The sequence below is a fragment of the Phaethon lepturus genome, unplaced genomic scaffold (genome assembly GCF_000687285.1).
Source record: "Phaethon lepturus isolate BGI_N335 unplaced genomic scaffold, ASM68728v1 scaffold4491, whole genome shotgun sequence".
Lineage (NCBI taxonomy): Eukaryota > Metazoa > Chordata > Aves > Phaethontiformes > Phaethontidae > Phaethon > Phaethon lepturus.
Window position 1 is genome coordinate 136,110 of NW_010518344.1, and position 15,120 is coordinate 151,229.

At 37.3% G+C, this 15,120-nt stretch overlaps 1 protein-coding gene across 1 annotated transcript in view; it reads right to left on the reverse strand.

The window, feature by feature from the left end:
* The window catches only part of KAT6B (K(lysine) acetyltransferase 6B), a 110,691-nt gene extending 97,458 nt beyond the window's left edge, over positions 1 to 13,233 (reverse strand). The window contains exon 1 of the mRNA XM_010296697.1: positions 12,356 to 13,233. Within this exon, the coding sequence (XP_010294999.1) occupies positions 12,356 to 12,976 (621 nt within the window). The 5' untranslated portion in view covers positions 12,977 to 13,233. The remainder of the gene's footprint in view (positions 1 to 12,355) is intronic.
* Positions 13,234 to 15,120: the final 1,887 nt, after the last annotated feature.

Here is a 15,120-nt window from a genome sequence, read left to right on the forward strand (position 1 = left end):
CTTTCTAAAATTGTTCTAGAAATGAAATATTTTATTTAAATCTTGAAAACAGTCTTTAATAAAAGCAACCTATTAGAAAACCTAATTTTGCCTACTGATTTGTTTTCAAAACAGTTGGGGAAACAAGTTTACAGGCAAGTTTTAATGTGACAGTGAACTATCACCTTTAAATATACCCCCAATAGATGAGGTGCATTCAGAATTGTAATCTAAAATAAACAGATGTATTTATGAACTTCATAATTGTCAGATTGCTTAAACTGTTTTTGAGGCAAGTCTCATCAATAAACTATGAACTAGTTTTAAGTGATATTTGCCACATGAGCTACTATAAAATCAGACTTCCTGGGAGGAAAACAAACACACACAAAAACACTACCAAAAAAAACCCACCAAAACAAAACAAATCAAACAAAAAACCCCACACACAACAACAAGAACCAAGCACCAACCCAAAATTTTAATAATACGAAAATCAGCAGACAGAAACAAGAGTTACTTCCCTTTGCACCACTTTAAGAAAGGCTGAGGGAGAGAAGTAGGAGGGAAGAAAAAACAACAGCTCTTTGTAATCTCTTTCTGACCTACTTCCAAAGTTATGGTGACAAAGTTGGAAAAATACAGTTTACTCAAAATGGTGAGGATAATGTCTTATTGGATTGCCCTGATTACTAACACACTGAAGGTAGTATTAAATTTAAAAAAATTCTTAGTGGTCCAATTCTCAGTACCTGGAACAGGACTAAATACCTTTTAGAATAGTCTTTGTGTTCACTAAATCCAGAATTCAACAGCAGAGCAGCTGCTCAGTGCCTGGTCTGCAGAATTCAATGAATGACAAAAGGTTACCTTAATTCAGTGAGATAATCAGCACACATTTACCCACTACGAAGAGTTTTCCAACCATCTGCAAGGCGGCAGAGCTAACTGCCTATAAAACAACTGGTAGCATGCTGACATGTCCTCACATCCCTCATGTCAATGAAAATTTATCTCTTAGCAACAGCTAAAAGAAGCTGAGCTTCCAGAAATATTTTAGATGCATCATGAGCCAACAATTTCTTCATAAGTGATTTTGATTGCCACTGATCTCCAAACAGATGTCTACTCTAATTGGTAAAATCTATTAAATACATACTTAAAAAGAAGAAAAAAGTCAACTTGTCATGTATTAAGAAAGCAGTAACAATGGGATTCATTATAGCTATGCATATAAAAGACAAAAGGTAACCTTATTTAAAGCTGCTGGCCTCACAATGGTATCAGTAACAGTGAAGTAAACAAAATGCATGTGTTGTGGGAAAAGGAAAGAACTGGCTATTAAGGCTGTTGTCAGAAATTGAACAGTAAGAGACAAGTCTGATAAAAACTAAGATAAATATTTTTGAGAGGAAAAGCAAAATAAGATTCAAGGCTAAAACTACTTTAGCTAGTAAAACTATTTTAGGATTCCCTTCCCTGCTACACAGGGGTAAGAAAGTTTCTTTTGTTCTCTTTTCCAATTAAAAACACTAAGATACATATACCTTAACTAACTCTTAAGTTAAAATAGAAAATTTTAAGGCATCAAGCTCTACAAGTAAATTCCATATAAAACTCCTAAGAAAATTTAAAAATCACTTATTTTAGCAAAACTCACTTGTAATAGCAAAACATCAAGCAAATTAGAATTTTACCACCAGAGATCAGGAAATATTAGTTATATTAGTAGACATATATATATATAAAAAAAATTAGCTATATTAGTAGCTCTTCTCAAGAAATCAAATCTTTCAAAGGTCCCTACAAAATACACCAAAACACAACACTGAAAAAGAAACAATATAAATCATTAAGATTCAGTTTCATGTTAGCTGATTGTGGGCAGTTCCATTTAGAACTACATACAGAAAATTAAACATGGCATGTTCACACAATGAAGCCTGAAGATCCAGCTTTTGTTTTGTTTTCTTAAGAATAGAACTGCCAGCTGTCTAAGTAATTTTCTTAAAGTCAAGTCCAGCAGGTTTATTAACATAAAAACAGATAAATAGTTTATTTCTAGTCTAACTCTGAAAGTTATCAATATCTTCCCCGTAACAGGCTGAAGGTGCCTAATAAACATGTTAGTTAAGGTTAAGTCTTACTGAAGCCAGAGATATCCATGAGAAAAAGAGGTATCAAATAAAATTTCACTACATCCCTCTCCCACCATTAGTACCTTCTAGCAGACACAAACCAAAATCTGTCAATCCTGAGCTGAATAGCAGCCGCAATTATTTCCTTAAATTCACAGGCAGAATTGAGGTACCATCTTGAATTCAGAGTGGTACAGTAAGTTGGGAACACAGGGGAAGATTCCTCCAGTGGTTTATTATTCCAAATAAAAGACTCCTACCATCTATCTCATGTTCAGATCTGAAAGAGACTAACTCTCTAATGAAAAGCTGAAAACATGCCTGCAAGATGAGCAGCTACTCAATGGTTTTTAAAATGCAGTGCACAAATGCATAAAGTAAAAACAACTGCCCATCCCCACATAAATTCCAAGTGGCAAAGCCCAGAACAGAACTCATGCTTTCAGATTCCTAGTTCTTGAATAGTTTTTTATTAATGTAAAGCAGAAGGACTAGCTAAAGCCAGGATTTTTCTTTATTATTATTTTTTTAAACAGGTACTGCATTCCATGTTTTATGTAGGGTAAAATATCTTTGCATGTCAAGTAACTCAACAAGAGGTATTTGTTAAAATGGCCACAGAAGTCGTCGTCATTGGTTTCTAAGACTCTATGAGCTCCCATACTTTCTCATGTAATTAAACATATGTATATACAAGCACAGTAACAGACCATTCTGTATGCATTTAGCATGTGCTGCTATCTAACTTGAGAATCTACCCTGTGATTGGTTCTCCACTCATTTCTTGACTAGTTTATCTATAATTCTTAGACTTTCAGAAAACAGCTGAAACATCTGAAAGAAAGTCTGCTTTGCTAAATCAGCAGAATGTGTACCAAACACAAAAATAAATAGCAATTGGGTTTACTATACAACTTCCCAATATTAAAGATGCATTAATATTTGTAAAACAGCATTAACAAGTTTTCAGTAACATTCAGTTTTCGTAACTGGATAAAGAGGGAACAGAAGACAGCTGGACAGTTCAAGGCAGAGCAAGAATATTCAGATGAGAAAATACCACTTTTATGTATAAGCCCATTGTTTATTACATAAACCTCCATGTGTGTATTTATAAACTGAATGATAACCAAATACTTACTTGCAAGAGACAATACACTGTCCTCTCCCTCTACCACTAAGATACTCTTGCTAACCTGACTCCTGCAGCAGGTATGCTAGTGTTCAGAGGACAAGAGAAAAAACCAAGTAGGAAATGAAAGCTAAGTATCTTTTCAATCAGGAACAGAAGGGAGGGATACAGCCTTTATAAGCATAGAACTTGCTAACTAACTACTATTAAGTTCAGTGATTATAACGGAGATCATTTTGGTCTTGAGAATTTTTTTAGGCTTATCAAACGCTGTCTTTTTCATTATTCTACCTGTATTTTTGTATAACCCCTTTGCTAACTACTGCTTATTAACCACTAATGCTAAGCCCTTTAGTGCATCCACAGTACTTGTAAATTAGGCGTTACTCACATTCTTACAGATCAATATGAAGGACAACAGTTCTGCAAGCAGTGCCAGATAAGGTATCCACAGAACATAATGGTGGAATTTAAATGAAGCCTAGCAGGCTTCAGACCCAGCCTCCTGGATCTGGTATATAAAGCTAAATGTTCAGTGACTTTAAGTTCTTATATTTCCAGATTTCAGAGACTCCCAAGAAAGTGAACGTCCTGATTTCTGTTATTTTGAAAGCAACACATGCAAAAATGCACTTACGAAAGAAACTTTAACAACAAAAACCAAAAAATAAACACTCTGTGAATTCTCCAGCAATGTTTTTCCAGGGGAAGCTTCTATCCCTCTTGAAACTTCTTTAGCTTACACTTTGGCTATTTGATGCAGCTGTCTGCAAATCTTCATCATCATAGTCTTGCATAAAGAAACTATACTGTCTGTTTTATTAGTCAAGTTTTATTTTAAATTCAAGTTGAAATGGAATACTTTAGACTGGGAAAAACCTCTGCAGCTATACATCCCAACCTACCACTCAAAACAAGACCGGACTCAAATGTTCGCCCAGGTTGCTCAGGTTGTTGCCTAGTCAAGCTCTGACCACCTCTGAGGTTGGAGATTCCACAGTCACTCCAAGCCTCTGTTCCATGACTCTCCATCCTCACGAGAAAGGATTTTCTCTTTCATCTATTTGGAATTTCCCTTGCTGCAACTTGTGTCAGTTACCGCCCATTCTTTTGCCATCTAAGAAATAGCAGTTTCCATCTTCACTATAATCACCCAATAGACAGTATTGAAAGAGGTGCTTTAACACAACAGTCCCACACAAAGATAAAAAAAATTCTACACTTCTATGATGATTTTATCTTGACCATACTCCTTTCAACTGTTACTTGTAACTGCTTATTCATTAGTTAAGAACAATGTCTACTCAATGTCTGAAACACTGGTGCCACTGACAGTTGTCTCTTATTGAGCCAACTGCAAACACTCTAGTTAATGTTGCCATGGATACATAGACATTACATAAAAATTAATTCCTAAGACTACAGTCAGTCATTTTCACCATTTTGGAAAAAACAGAGCTCTGAAATTGAAGACAACTTCAAAACACCACTGGTGACCAAATTAAATGCTGGAGAGCATGTGGAAAATGTGTGGTAAACTTATCAGAGCTTATGCTATCCCCTACTTCTACTAAGGATTCTTCCTAGATGAAGAAACATCAGCCATGCCTCCCAGACAGCTTTGCTGAGATCATACACAGCTTTTCTCCTGTGCCAAGGTCCTGCTTGTAATTAAGACCAGAAGTCTCAAGCCTGCTCCACCTAGTACTGCATTAGTTGGTATCTGATGGGCTGTACCACCACAACCGCAAGGGGAGATAAACGAGACTTTGCCCCTGGAGCCAAAACACTTGAGAAAGCCAAAAGTTCCTGCATATGTGTATCTATCACTGCAGAGACAAGACACAAGAGTTGACAGTTTACAAGTCTGCAGCCCCCCTGTCCAAGGACTTTCTCATTATCTAACATCATTCATATCCTAAGGCAGCTGGCTGTGCCTGCAAATTCAAAACTTCAAGCTCTTCTGCAAGAACCTGGAGAGGGGAAAAAAAAAAAACCCACACACAACCCAAAAGCAAAAAGAAAAACCCCACATACAAACCACACCAAAAAAAAAAAAAATCATCTAAGTGACACCAGTCATAATTTCCCTCAGTGAGGAGGCATAGAAGCAGACAGGGAAACACAACAACAAAAACACACAAGTGATTCTGCAACCGAAGGAAATCATACTAGTTTAAAAGTTAGTCTGTCTCTTACCAGGTAACCAGAAAGGACAGCAGTGGATCTGTCAGCTAAGTGGTGCCTGAGTTGACATGCATCATTCTCAAAATTCTACAGCCACAATCTGAGTCCTTAAGAGTGTTGTTCCAGTAAACAACAGCAAGCCCCACCATTTGGTTCCAGAAAGTCTAGTGTCCTGACTTGAAACATGCCCTCACAGTCATAGGAACTATGGGTCTGTCCTTACACCCAGGCAAATATAGTCCTGAATACAGAGAAGAGAGTTGCCCTTTTAAAGAAGGTGCTAATAGGACCATAAATGGATTCAAAGTTGTAAAGAAGACTTTTACACCAACTGAGTAATTCTCTTCTCAATGCTAGATGGAAATTCTTTTAGAAGTGACAGTCTTTTGCCATTTCCAACCACCAAACTGGAAAGCTACAATTGATTAGCAGTTCATCTACACCTGGGGATCTTTCTTGATAAAAAAATCATCTGTCAAAAAATAGTAGACAGACTCAACTGCAAGTTATCAAGACTTTTCATCACCTGTTTTATAATAGGGTTCCTGCAACACCAAGAAATAAGATAGAATTGTTACCACATTTCAGCTGCCACAGGAAAAACACCCAAGAGTCAAGACTATCACTATTATTGTAAATAGAAGAGGAAAGGACACTTCAGGCAGGTAAGGATACAGCACTAACAAATGCGTTACCCTTATATCCAAGGCAGGCTTCTGCTATTCCTGTATGCTAGAAGGAATCTTGACAAAGGAGATATCCATGAACTGAGTAGTTGCAGAAAAATTAATCTTGGAGGAAAAATGTGAAGAGTAAAACCTCTAACTGTAGTTTAGGAATGAAATGTCACTCCCAGTTAAGACAGAAGAGTTCACAGAAAATAGCACAGATGAACGAATGCAAACAGAACTGCTAGAACTACACAGGATTTCTTTAACTCACTGCTGTCAGTTTCAATATAGGACTCGCCACAGTACATCACAAAAATTAATTTTGAAGAGTAACTACCAAGAGAATCAAATTTTAGCAGGCCTTAGGATTAAACAGCTTGCAGTATAAGGTTTGGAATTATGCCTTGCAGTAAACAAGAATCATGAGCACACCATGCAGAACTATGTTCCCAAATATTCAGCTTGGAAAAAAAAGGATGAGTAGGGTCTTCCTTAATAGTTCTATCAGAAACTGCAAAGAGCTGACCTGTTTGCTGAAACTAAATCACTGACATCAGAACTCAGAACCCAAGCTCCCCCCTGCCCCACCTTACAAAGGAGCAGACCAATCTAACTTAATTTCCCTCCCACCATGCAATTCAAGAAAACTTTTACAAGCATGCTTCTTTGATCCAAATGTGCTGAATCTTAAAATACAAAAAAGCCCAAAAAACCTGACATATCTACAGTGACACGAGCTGCTTCTCCACGATATGGAATGACAAGACTTTCCCACTTCTGTTTTAAATGCTCAAAAGATGGGATAAGTCATTCTTCAATTTCTGATAAGCTCCAGTATCTCAAGTGTGAATAGGATCCATTTGTAAGTGTTCACTTGGCTTACACATGGAGTTGGTACTTCAGGAGCTACAGGGACAGCAGAGAAATGAAAGAGAGTAGCAGCACCTAACAATCATCCCAGAACTCCAAGGACAAGAGGTACAGGCACTGAGGTGCAGGCTACCCTTCCAGGAAATTAAGGTATCTTGTGAATTGAGATAATGAGAAGCACAAACATATAAGAGTTAGTGTTCGTCAAATAACGCTAACATTCCTCAGTCTTTCGTCACCATGAAAATGTTACGAAGAGAGAAACACAGGTTGTCTCTGTACAATAGTATTTTGTGGACTGTCAAAGGTCAAGCCTAGATTTCTCTTTTCATACCCTTTTCTACAGTCTCCTCAACTGTAGCACTGCAGGCACTCTCTTACAGAAAGTTATGTCACCGTATTTTGGTGCTCAGACTCCACGTAAAGCCAGATCCAAAGTCAGGCATTACAAACATCCTCTGATGTGTAAATCTGTAAGATACATTGTGTAGCACTTCCCTTCTGCCTAACTTTTCTGTTTCTGCACAGTGGAAAGTCTAGAGGCCAGAAGGAACGAAGTACAGCAAGCAAAAAAAGTCTCAGCCAACACTCTCTTGTTGCCTACCCACAGGAAGGCAGGAAGCTGAAAAACTGAGCAGGGAGGAGCCTGCATGCCAAAAAAGCAATTCTCTATAGATTGGCCCTTTGCCTGAAAGACAGAAGGAGGAACACCCAGTGTCTGCACTGGCACAAGCTACATACCAGAAAACTGAAACTCAACCCATGCCAAGTTACACTTTGAAAACCTAAATGTACGTAGGCCAGTGAAAACAAAATTAGACAGGAGTTCAGATTATGAAAAATAAAACAAGTTTGTTTTTGCATGAAAGTCAGCTTAGAAAGACAAACTGGAAGTGAAAGGGAGGTTAATAAAAATTTTCCATGCCAAGACTCAGATGGAAACAACTATTAATACAGTTGCTGAGCTGTTCAACAGAGTGTTCAAGAGAACGAAGAGAACACAGTATGGATCAAGTCATCTCAATTTGCACTGCATCTTTCAGAGTATACTCTAAATCCTCCAAGTAGTAATTATGCTGAACATAGCAAAGATGTGACTACTGAGATATACTACACGTTCCCACAGTCCTCTGAAAATGTTACAATGGCCATTGCCTCTTCACCTTTTAAAGCAGTATTTATCCTTTCAAGTTATGTTTAAAAGTAAGTAAAGAGCTGTCTACAGCCTACAAACATCTGCTCCTTTGGGTTTGTATTCACACAGCTTTTGTGCTCAGGAGATGGCTAACTCCTAAGGCCTAATAGGTTTCATGTAGTTCCCAAACTGCAGAACCTCCAAGTGACAAGGAAAACAAGAAACAACACAGCACACAAGCACAGAAAACAGCACAAATATTGCCATTCTGCAACTGACACCACTGAAGATAAATTAAACAGTCACTTAAAGACTCACCATAACTTTTAAATACCACTTTACTGCTGCATTTCCTGAAGTGTATCTTAACACATCAAAAGCTTATGGAAGAGCTAAGTATCACTCGACATGTTCAGGTTGATTTTTCTCTCTGTTCACACCCTTTCCCACTATGTTATCAGTTTTTACATTGCATTTTCTGATTAACACACTCGTACATCCCTTTTCAGAAGATGCTGGGTGAGAGAAGGTGTGAAGCGCAAGAGAGAAGATATCCATGCAAGATAGTCTGAACATAAAGAAGAACACATAAGAGTAGTTAAATTGTTAAAACTAACTATGCGCTGCAATATAGTGAAGTGCAGGAGATCAAATTACTGAGCAACAAATTTCCTCTTCTTTCTGTTTTCTTGCGTATATGGTTTTTGTTTTTTATTTGCAGGAAAGAAAAAAAATTACATGTCTTCATCCTAAAGGATACCACTGTTTTCAGTTTCCCTTCATTGTTAAGGAGGCTGCACCTCTGGCTGGAGGCTGGTCAGTTCCTTTAACATACCTGTTTAACACTTTAAAATAGGCATATTTTGAAATATTTTGATTCAAGTTACCTGTCCACATCAAGTAAGCATCTACCTTAATTTAACCAGAATGCTTAGGATAACTGTGATGTCCTTTTGAAATGTAATTTATACTACTCGTTACACTTTATACAATGTACAGCCTAGACACCGTACAGCTGATGACAGCTACTATCTTCCAATGGAATCTGTCCTTCCTATGAGCCTTGTGCTTGCATCTCTTCATACAGAAGCAAAAATGCAACACCACACACACTACAGAATGGAAAGGGGTGGAGGAAGAGTTGAGTCAAGCAGCTGTGCTGCATACTTCCTCTTCCTGTAACTCAGAGTTGGCACACCTTTGCCCAAATCCAGAAGAATCAGGGTAACACTTGAAGGAAACATACCATTTTTACACAGATCTATAGGCCTGGAAGGAAGCATAACAAGAAGAAACGTGGCAATGCAAGCTATATTGCTGTAACTGCAGCTATTGCTACATGTAATGAAATGAGGGGACTGTCTCTAGTTTCATGGGATCACCCAACTGATACGAAGACAAGAAAAGCAGCTCCATATCGTCACCACCAAGGGGAAAATTTAGCACTTCCACCTAAGTATTTAATTGAAGGCAAAACACTCAACACCCTCATAATACAGTCAAGGCTCCAGGTCTGCAAAACGAACTTCAGTGGCACTGCATTGCAACTGTATCCATCTCCTCAGTGCACTAGACACCCTGATACCTTCGGGAAGGGGGGAAGTGGAGGGTGGAGAAGGAAAAAAAACCAAAGAAACCCACACCAGAACAAAAACAACAGAAGAAACATGCACAGGCAGTACTATACCTCTTCTGCTCACCTTGTACTCACCCAGGAAAAGTTCAGAGTCTGCATCTGGTACTATGAGTGTGAAAGTTCAGATTGCCAAGGAGAAAGCCCTGATGCACTTCTAATGCACTAAATCTTTTAAACTGCCTCATCCTGAGGGGATGTTAGTTATGCGTTAAAAAACTCAAAATTACTCAAAACTTCCACAGTTATCTAAACAGATTTCTGCACATCCTCCTGTTCTTTCTTCTCCTCAAGGAAAGTCAACAGAAGAGATACTTGAACTTCATCTCTAGTATTTGAAAACAAAAAACCCAAAGAGAGCCACTCAAGCAAAAAAACAGCTCTTACTTGTGCTAGGTATATAAACAGCCGAAGAAACTTTAAAATACACCCATCTCTCTAACGACTAGCATTCCTCAGAGATGCCAGTTGGCTACATTTTATTGTATACAATTCAATAAATAATCTTGACATGCCCCATACTGCTACATACATACTTCCAATAAAAAGAGCCCAATAGTTTTCCTGCAGTGCCATTCTGCTCATTCATAAATTACCATCGATTTCAAATGAACATGCAGTTGCATCCCAGTAACAGACACCTATTTACAGTTACTTTCAGAACTGTCCTTTAAGTGTATTTAAAGCCAGACAGCTGGAAGACCAGAAAAAAATCCCATATCCAAACCAAGTCTACATTAAATTTGCCCAGTAATCCATGCCACAACTAGTACAACTAAGCAGTGCACTACACTGATATGCAACTATCAATTCACCAGCCTCACAGCAAAACTATTTTTGCCAGGAAAAAGTGTATGCCGAACAGTTTTTAAACATGCAAGTCACACTGCTAATTGAGGCACCCAAATGAAAGCTTATTTCTTGCCAAAGCACTTGCTAGAGAACAGATTTGTTTGGCTAACTTCTAAAAGACAGATTCATCCTTATACCACTATTTTAGTATGGCAGTAATGGCTTTTTCAGCACCATGACCCAACTAACATTCTCTGCAAGGGATGCCAGTCCCAGTAAGTAGTCTAACAAGGGAGATTTTTGTTTCCACAGAATTCATGTGAAACAGCATAGTATTAAACTGTTTTGGTTGCTCAGTACTCCAGCCTTCAAATTTTTCATGCCACTTCAGTATCAGAATTACAGAAGAATCTCTGAAACTACTTAAACAGACAGCTTTATCACTACAAGTAATTAAATCTTTATAGCGTATGGCTACAGCAGTAATTGCACAGTAAGCAACACTTCTGAATTTCCATTCTGATTATTGAGCGTGAAGTTCCATGCATCCTTCAGATACCAGAGAAGTCAAATCTGACAGAAATAGATGTCCACATATAAAAGCAATCATATTTAACATCTATTCATAGAGAAGTTCACAAAAATCAACCTACAGCTACCAACATTTGTACTGTCACCTCTGACAAGTTCCACAAACAACTGTTCTTGTAGACTTCACTACATATTTGCAAGACAAACACTTTCTATCCTCCAGCACCTTACAATCAGCTGAAGGAAAAAGGTGAGGGAAAACTATCATGCAGTTTCTAGGAGACACTAATGGCACCTCTACAATAGCAAAGTTGTATGGGTTATTCCATGCCAAAAAACCTGCCACTAAACTTTACCACTGAAAATTGAGGGGAAAAAAAAAAAACAAACCACAAACACCACAAACCACCGACTTACAAATATTCCAAGTAACCCAAGTTAAGTATAACAGGTAGCTTTTTTTTGCCCCCCCAAGAACACTGAAAATTCAAAACACACTTCACCATAATTAATGGGGAATGATCAAAGAATGCCTACAAACACGTCTTTGACGCTATCCTTTCATACCAAAACACTAACTGACACCCCCATGTCCCTCAAGGCTTAAACCCTGTGAATAATTAATGTGAAAACAAGGCCCAAGTAATAGCAAAAATAAACCCATGTAGGAAGTCCAACAAAACTGAAACAGGAGGAGGATTCTGCAGTTTAGCTCAATTTATCACTCTGAAACCTTCACTTATATTCCTAGAATATTTATATTAATTCCAGCTTCTATTAACTGTAGTTTTAAAGCTAAGTATCTACATCCAAATATCTTTAAAAATAGTAATCCTAACAGTCTTATACATAAAGAGTTCTACTGGTAGTATTTCAGGTGGTATTCAAACTACAAGAAAATCAGTATGTCCAGACGTAAAACGAAGGTAAAATGCCACAATCAAATCACATTGCAGATTTCAGCAACACCAGTCTGCCAGGCAAGAAAGAACAGTCTCAGACCTAGAAGAGAGCATTCAGCTGTACTCTTCCCCGCTGCTCTGTTTATCTACTGAAAATCCAAAGAGCAAACTATCCAACACAGAATGGCAGGACATAGGCAGCTAAGTCAAATTCCTTTATCAGAATTGATTCTGCATGGATCTCTGACAGGCATCCTCACTTATATACATTTAAACAGGTAAATAAAGAACAAGAGGAATCATTGTTTATTTACCTAATGCAAAAATAAGGAACAACAAGAATAATTTTTGCATTGCTACATTTGCTCTCATTTTTCAGGTTTACCTGGTCTTTTTCATGGGGTAGAAGGCTGACAGGTGGAAGAGAAGCTGGGAAAGCGCTTGAGTATTTTGGAGCTCCTTTGCTTTCCAAACTGCCATAATTCACTCTATACTGAGGTCCATCCTTCAGTAATCTCCCATTGTTCACAGCACGTTTGGCCCCCAGACGCAACCTCTGCTGAAAGGCAGGATTGTTGAAAATATTTGCTAGGTCATTTTGACTTCTCAAATACTTCTCTATGTTTTTCAGGGAGGAGCCATTTGGTTCTTGAAGCCCTTCAATTGCTCTTCTCAAGAGTTTATTCCAATCCACATTACGAAGCTCATTACAAGCTCCTCTAGATCCCTTAACAGATTTAGGAATAGTGCCAGGTTTAACAGATGAAAACCGTCCAGGATTATCCGGGTCCTTGTAGGATGCAAGGCCTTTGTTGGTAACTTTAAGAATCGAACCATCTTGAACACTAAGTTCCAACTGTTCCGAAACAGTCTTCTTATCTAATCCGTGGGAAGCACAAACAGCATGACATATTCTCTCTTCAGAAGGCCTTTGCTTTTGCTTTTTAACTTTTTGTATAGCTTCAAGAATCCACTCCGTATAAAGAGGGTTGGCAAGTTTTACCATGGTTGACCAGTAATTGCTTCCAGCCAAGGGTTACCCATAGAGGTTCCTCCTTATCCTTTTAGCAGATCTTTCAGACGTGGTTCACACCTCAAACACAAATCAAAGGATTCCACACACTGCTTGGATGCATCTCAAAAATATCCATCCTGAGGAGTTGTAAGAGGCAGGGAAATACCTGCTGACTGAAACATCCAATTACTTTACTATTATGGAAAGGTACAAAGTACTTGTTTGTGATGATACCGGTACATCCTTACAGGAAAGTTTGTTGCAACCTTTAAAAAGGAAAACAAAAAAAAAAAAGACAGGAAGAGAATACAGTTAATGCTAAAGTAGTAGAGAGACATGCATTCATACTGTAGATGCTGCAGTATGCAAACATCTTTGTGATATTATACATGTTTACCAATTCCCACCCCACACTAAACAAGTCATCATAAAATCCTTCCACTTCTCATAATGTTCAGTGGATTTAGTTTTCTTAAATTCCATCATCCCAACACTTAACTCACTACTGACTTGTTAGACAATTTCCATTCAGCCAGAGATCTGAAGACATTCTCTAAAACAAACGGCCTACAAATGATTTCTAGACCCACTGGTATAAGAAAATTATTATCTGCATGGATTATACATGCATTAAAAGAAACAAAAAAACCCAACCAAAAACAATCCTCAGCCAATGAAAGTGAAATTATTAACCACTGCCATTTCTTAAGGTATGTTGTCTCTAAGTGCCATGCTGTATGTTGATTATACAACTCAGAAAAATCAAAAGCAAAATATCAGAACAGAGTTACTAGTATTACATCCTTCATTAATACTTAGGTACCCTACAATAGAGAAAGGAATCACAAAGGCATTTCTCATTCTAAACTGTGCAGTAAAGAGCCATACATTTTTGATACAAAGCCTCAGGAACAGAAACAAAGTAACATGAAGCTTTTTCACATAATTCACTGTCAGCATGAACACATCTAAAGAGGTCACACTGACAAAATATGTTTCGGTGAGTCACAGTTTAACAAACAATTTTGTTTACTTGTTATGGAATATCTCACTCCAATAGAAAATTCACTGGCTACAAAAACTTACATAAGAAATCTGAAAGAACATCTTGATCAGTAGTTTATTCATTCTGTGGGACAACATATGAAAAAAACATAAAAGCCACAGAAATTAAACTAAGACAGTAGTCACCTAATGAATAAGTAAATATATTTGAGGTATTAGTTTTTTCTGCTGTGAAATGTGAGTGAGAACTTTTGAAGACATTAACAGAATTGTATAATTACTTCAAATCAAAGGTCACAAAATAAAAAACAGAAGCAGAAAAATCTTCATTCTCATTTGAGTTGTCTTGTAAAGTAGAAGATTCAAGAGTTCCACAGCAAAATCTGAGTTAACCTGAAGCTACATTTATAAAGCTATGGCAAGCAACCTATAACTAACAATAATATCTATGATTATTCAAGCCTTGGACCTCATTTTTATTAATTTATTCAAGTCATCTTGCATTTCAACCCAGTTTAAAACTTGAGTAAATTATAAATAGTAAAAAAAACTTGAATTGATGCAATAAGCTAAATTATTTTCAACTTGTTCAAAAGATTCTTCCACAACTGTGAAGAGAATGAGTACAAAACACACTTTGGTCCCGTATCTTCTCCTCCCTCTACACCCTCAAAAATCTCTTTAAATATAAACTCCAGATCATGTTTCACACATTATTACACCTACACAACAGGATTAGTAACAGAAGAGCAGCTGGTTATTGGTGAATACAAACTTCTTCTATACCCAAATAATAAAAATATTAATCAATTCATTTTATGCATTTGTCATCCTTTAGGTTTGATTGAAGCTTAAGCATTTTCAGATTTATAAATATGAGAGTTCAACTAACTGCCAGAATTAAAAGACACATTCCTGATACAAATGCAGGGCCTGAACGTTTAATTGACTCTCATACTGAACCCTATTGATCTACATAGATTGGATGCTGTTTCTTGCTTCCAGTCTGGACTCATGCAAGTTATATTTGATAACAGTTCTGTGTATTTCAAGTGTTTGTAATAAAACAATAACTTGTTCTGTAAACAGACATTTTAATTTAATCCAGCTAGCAAAAGTCATTCTTTCCC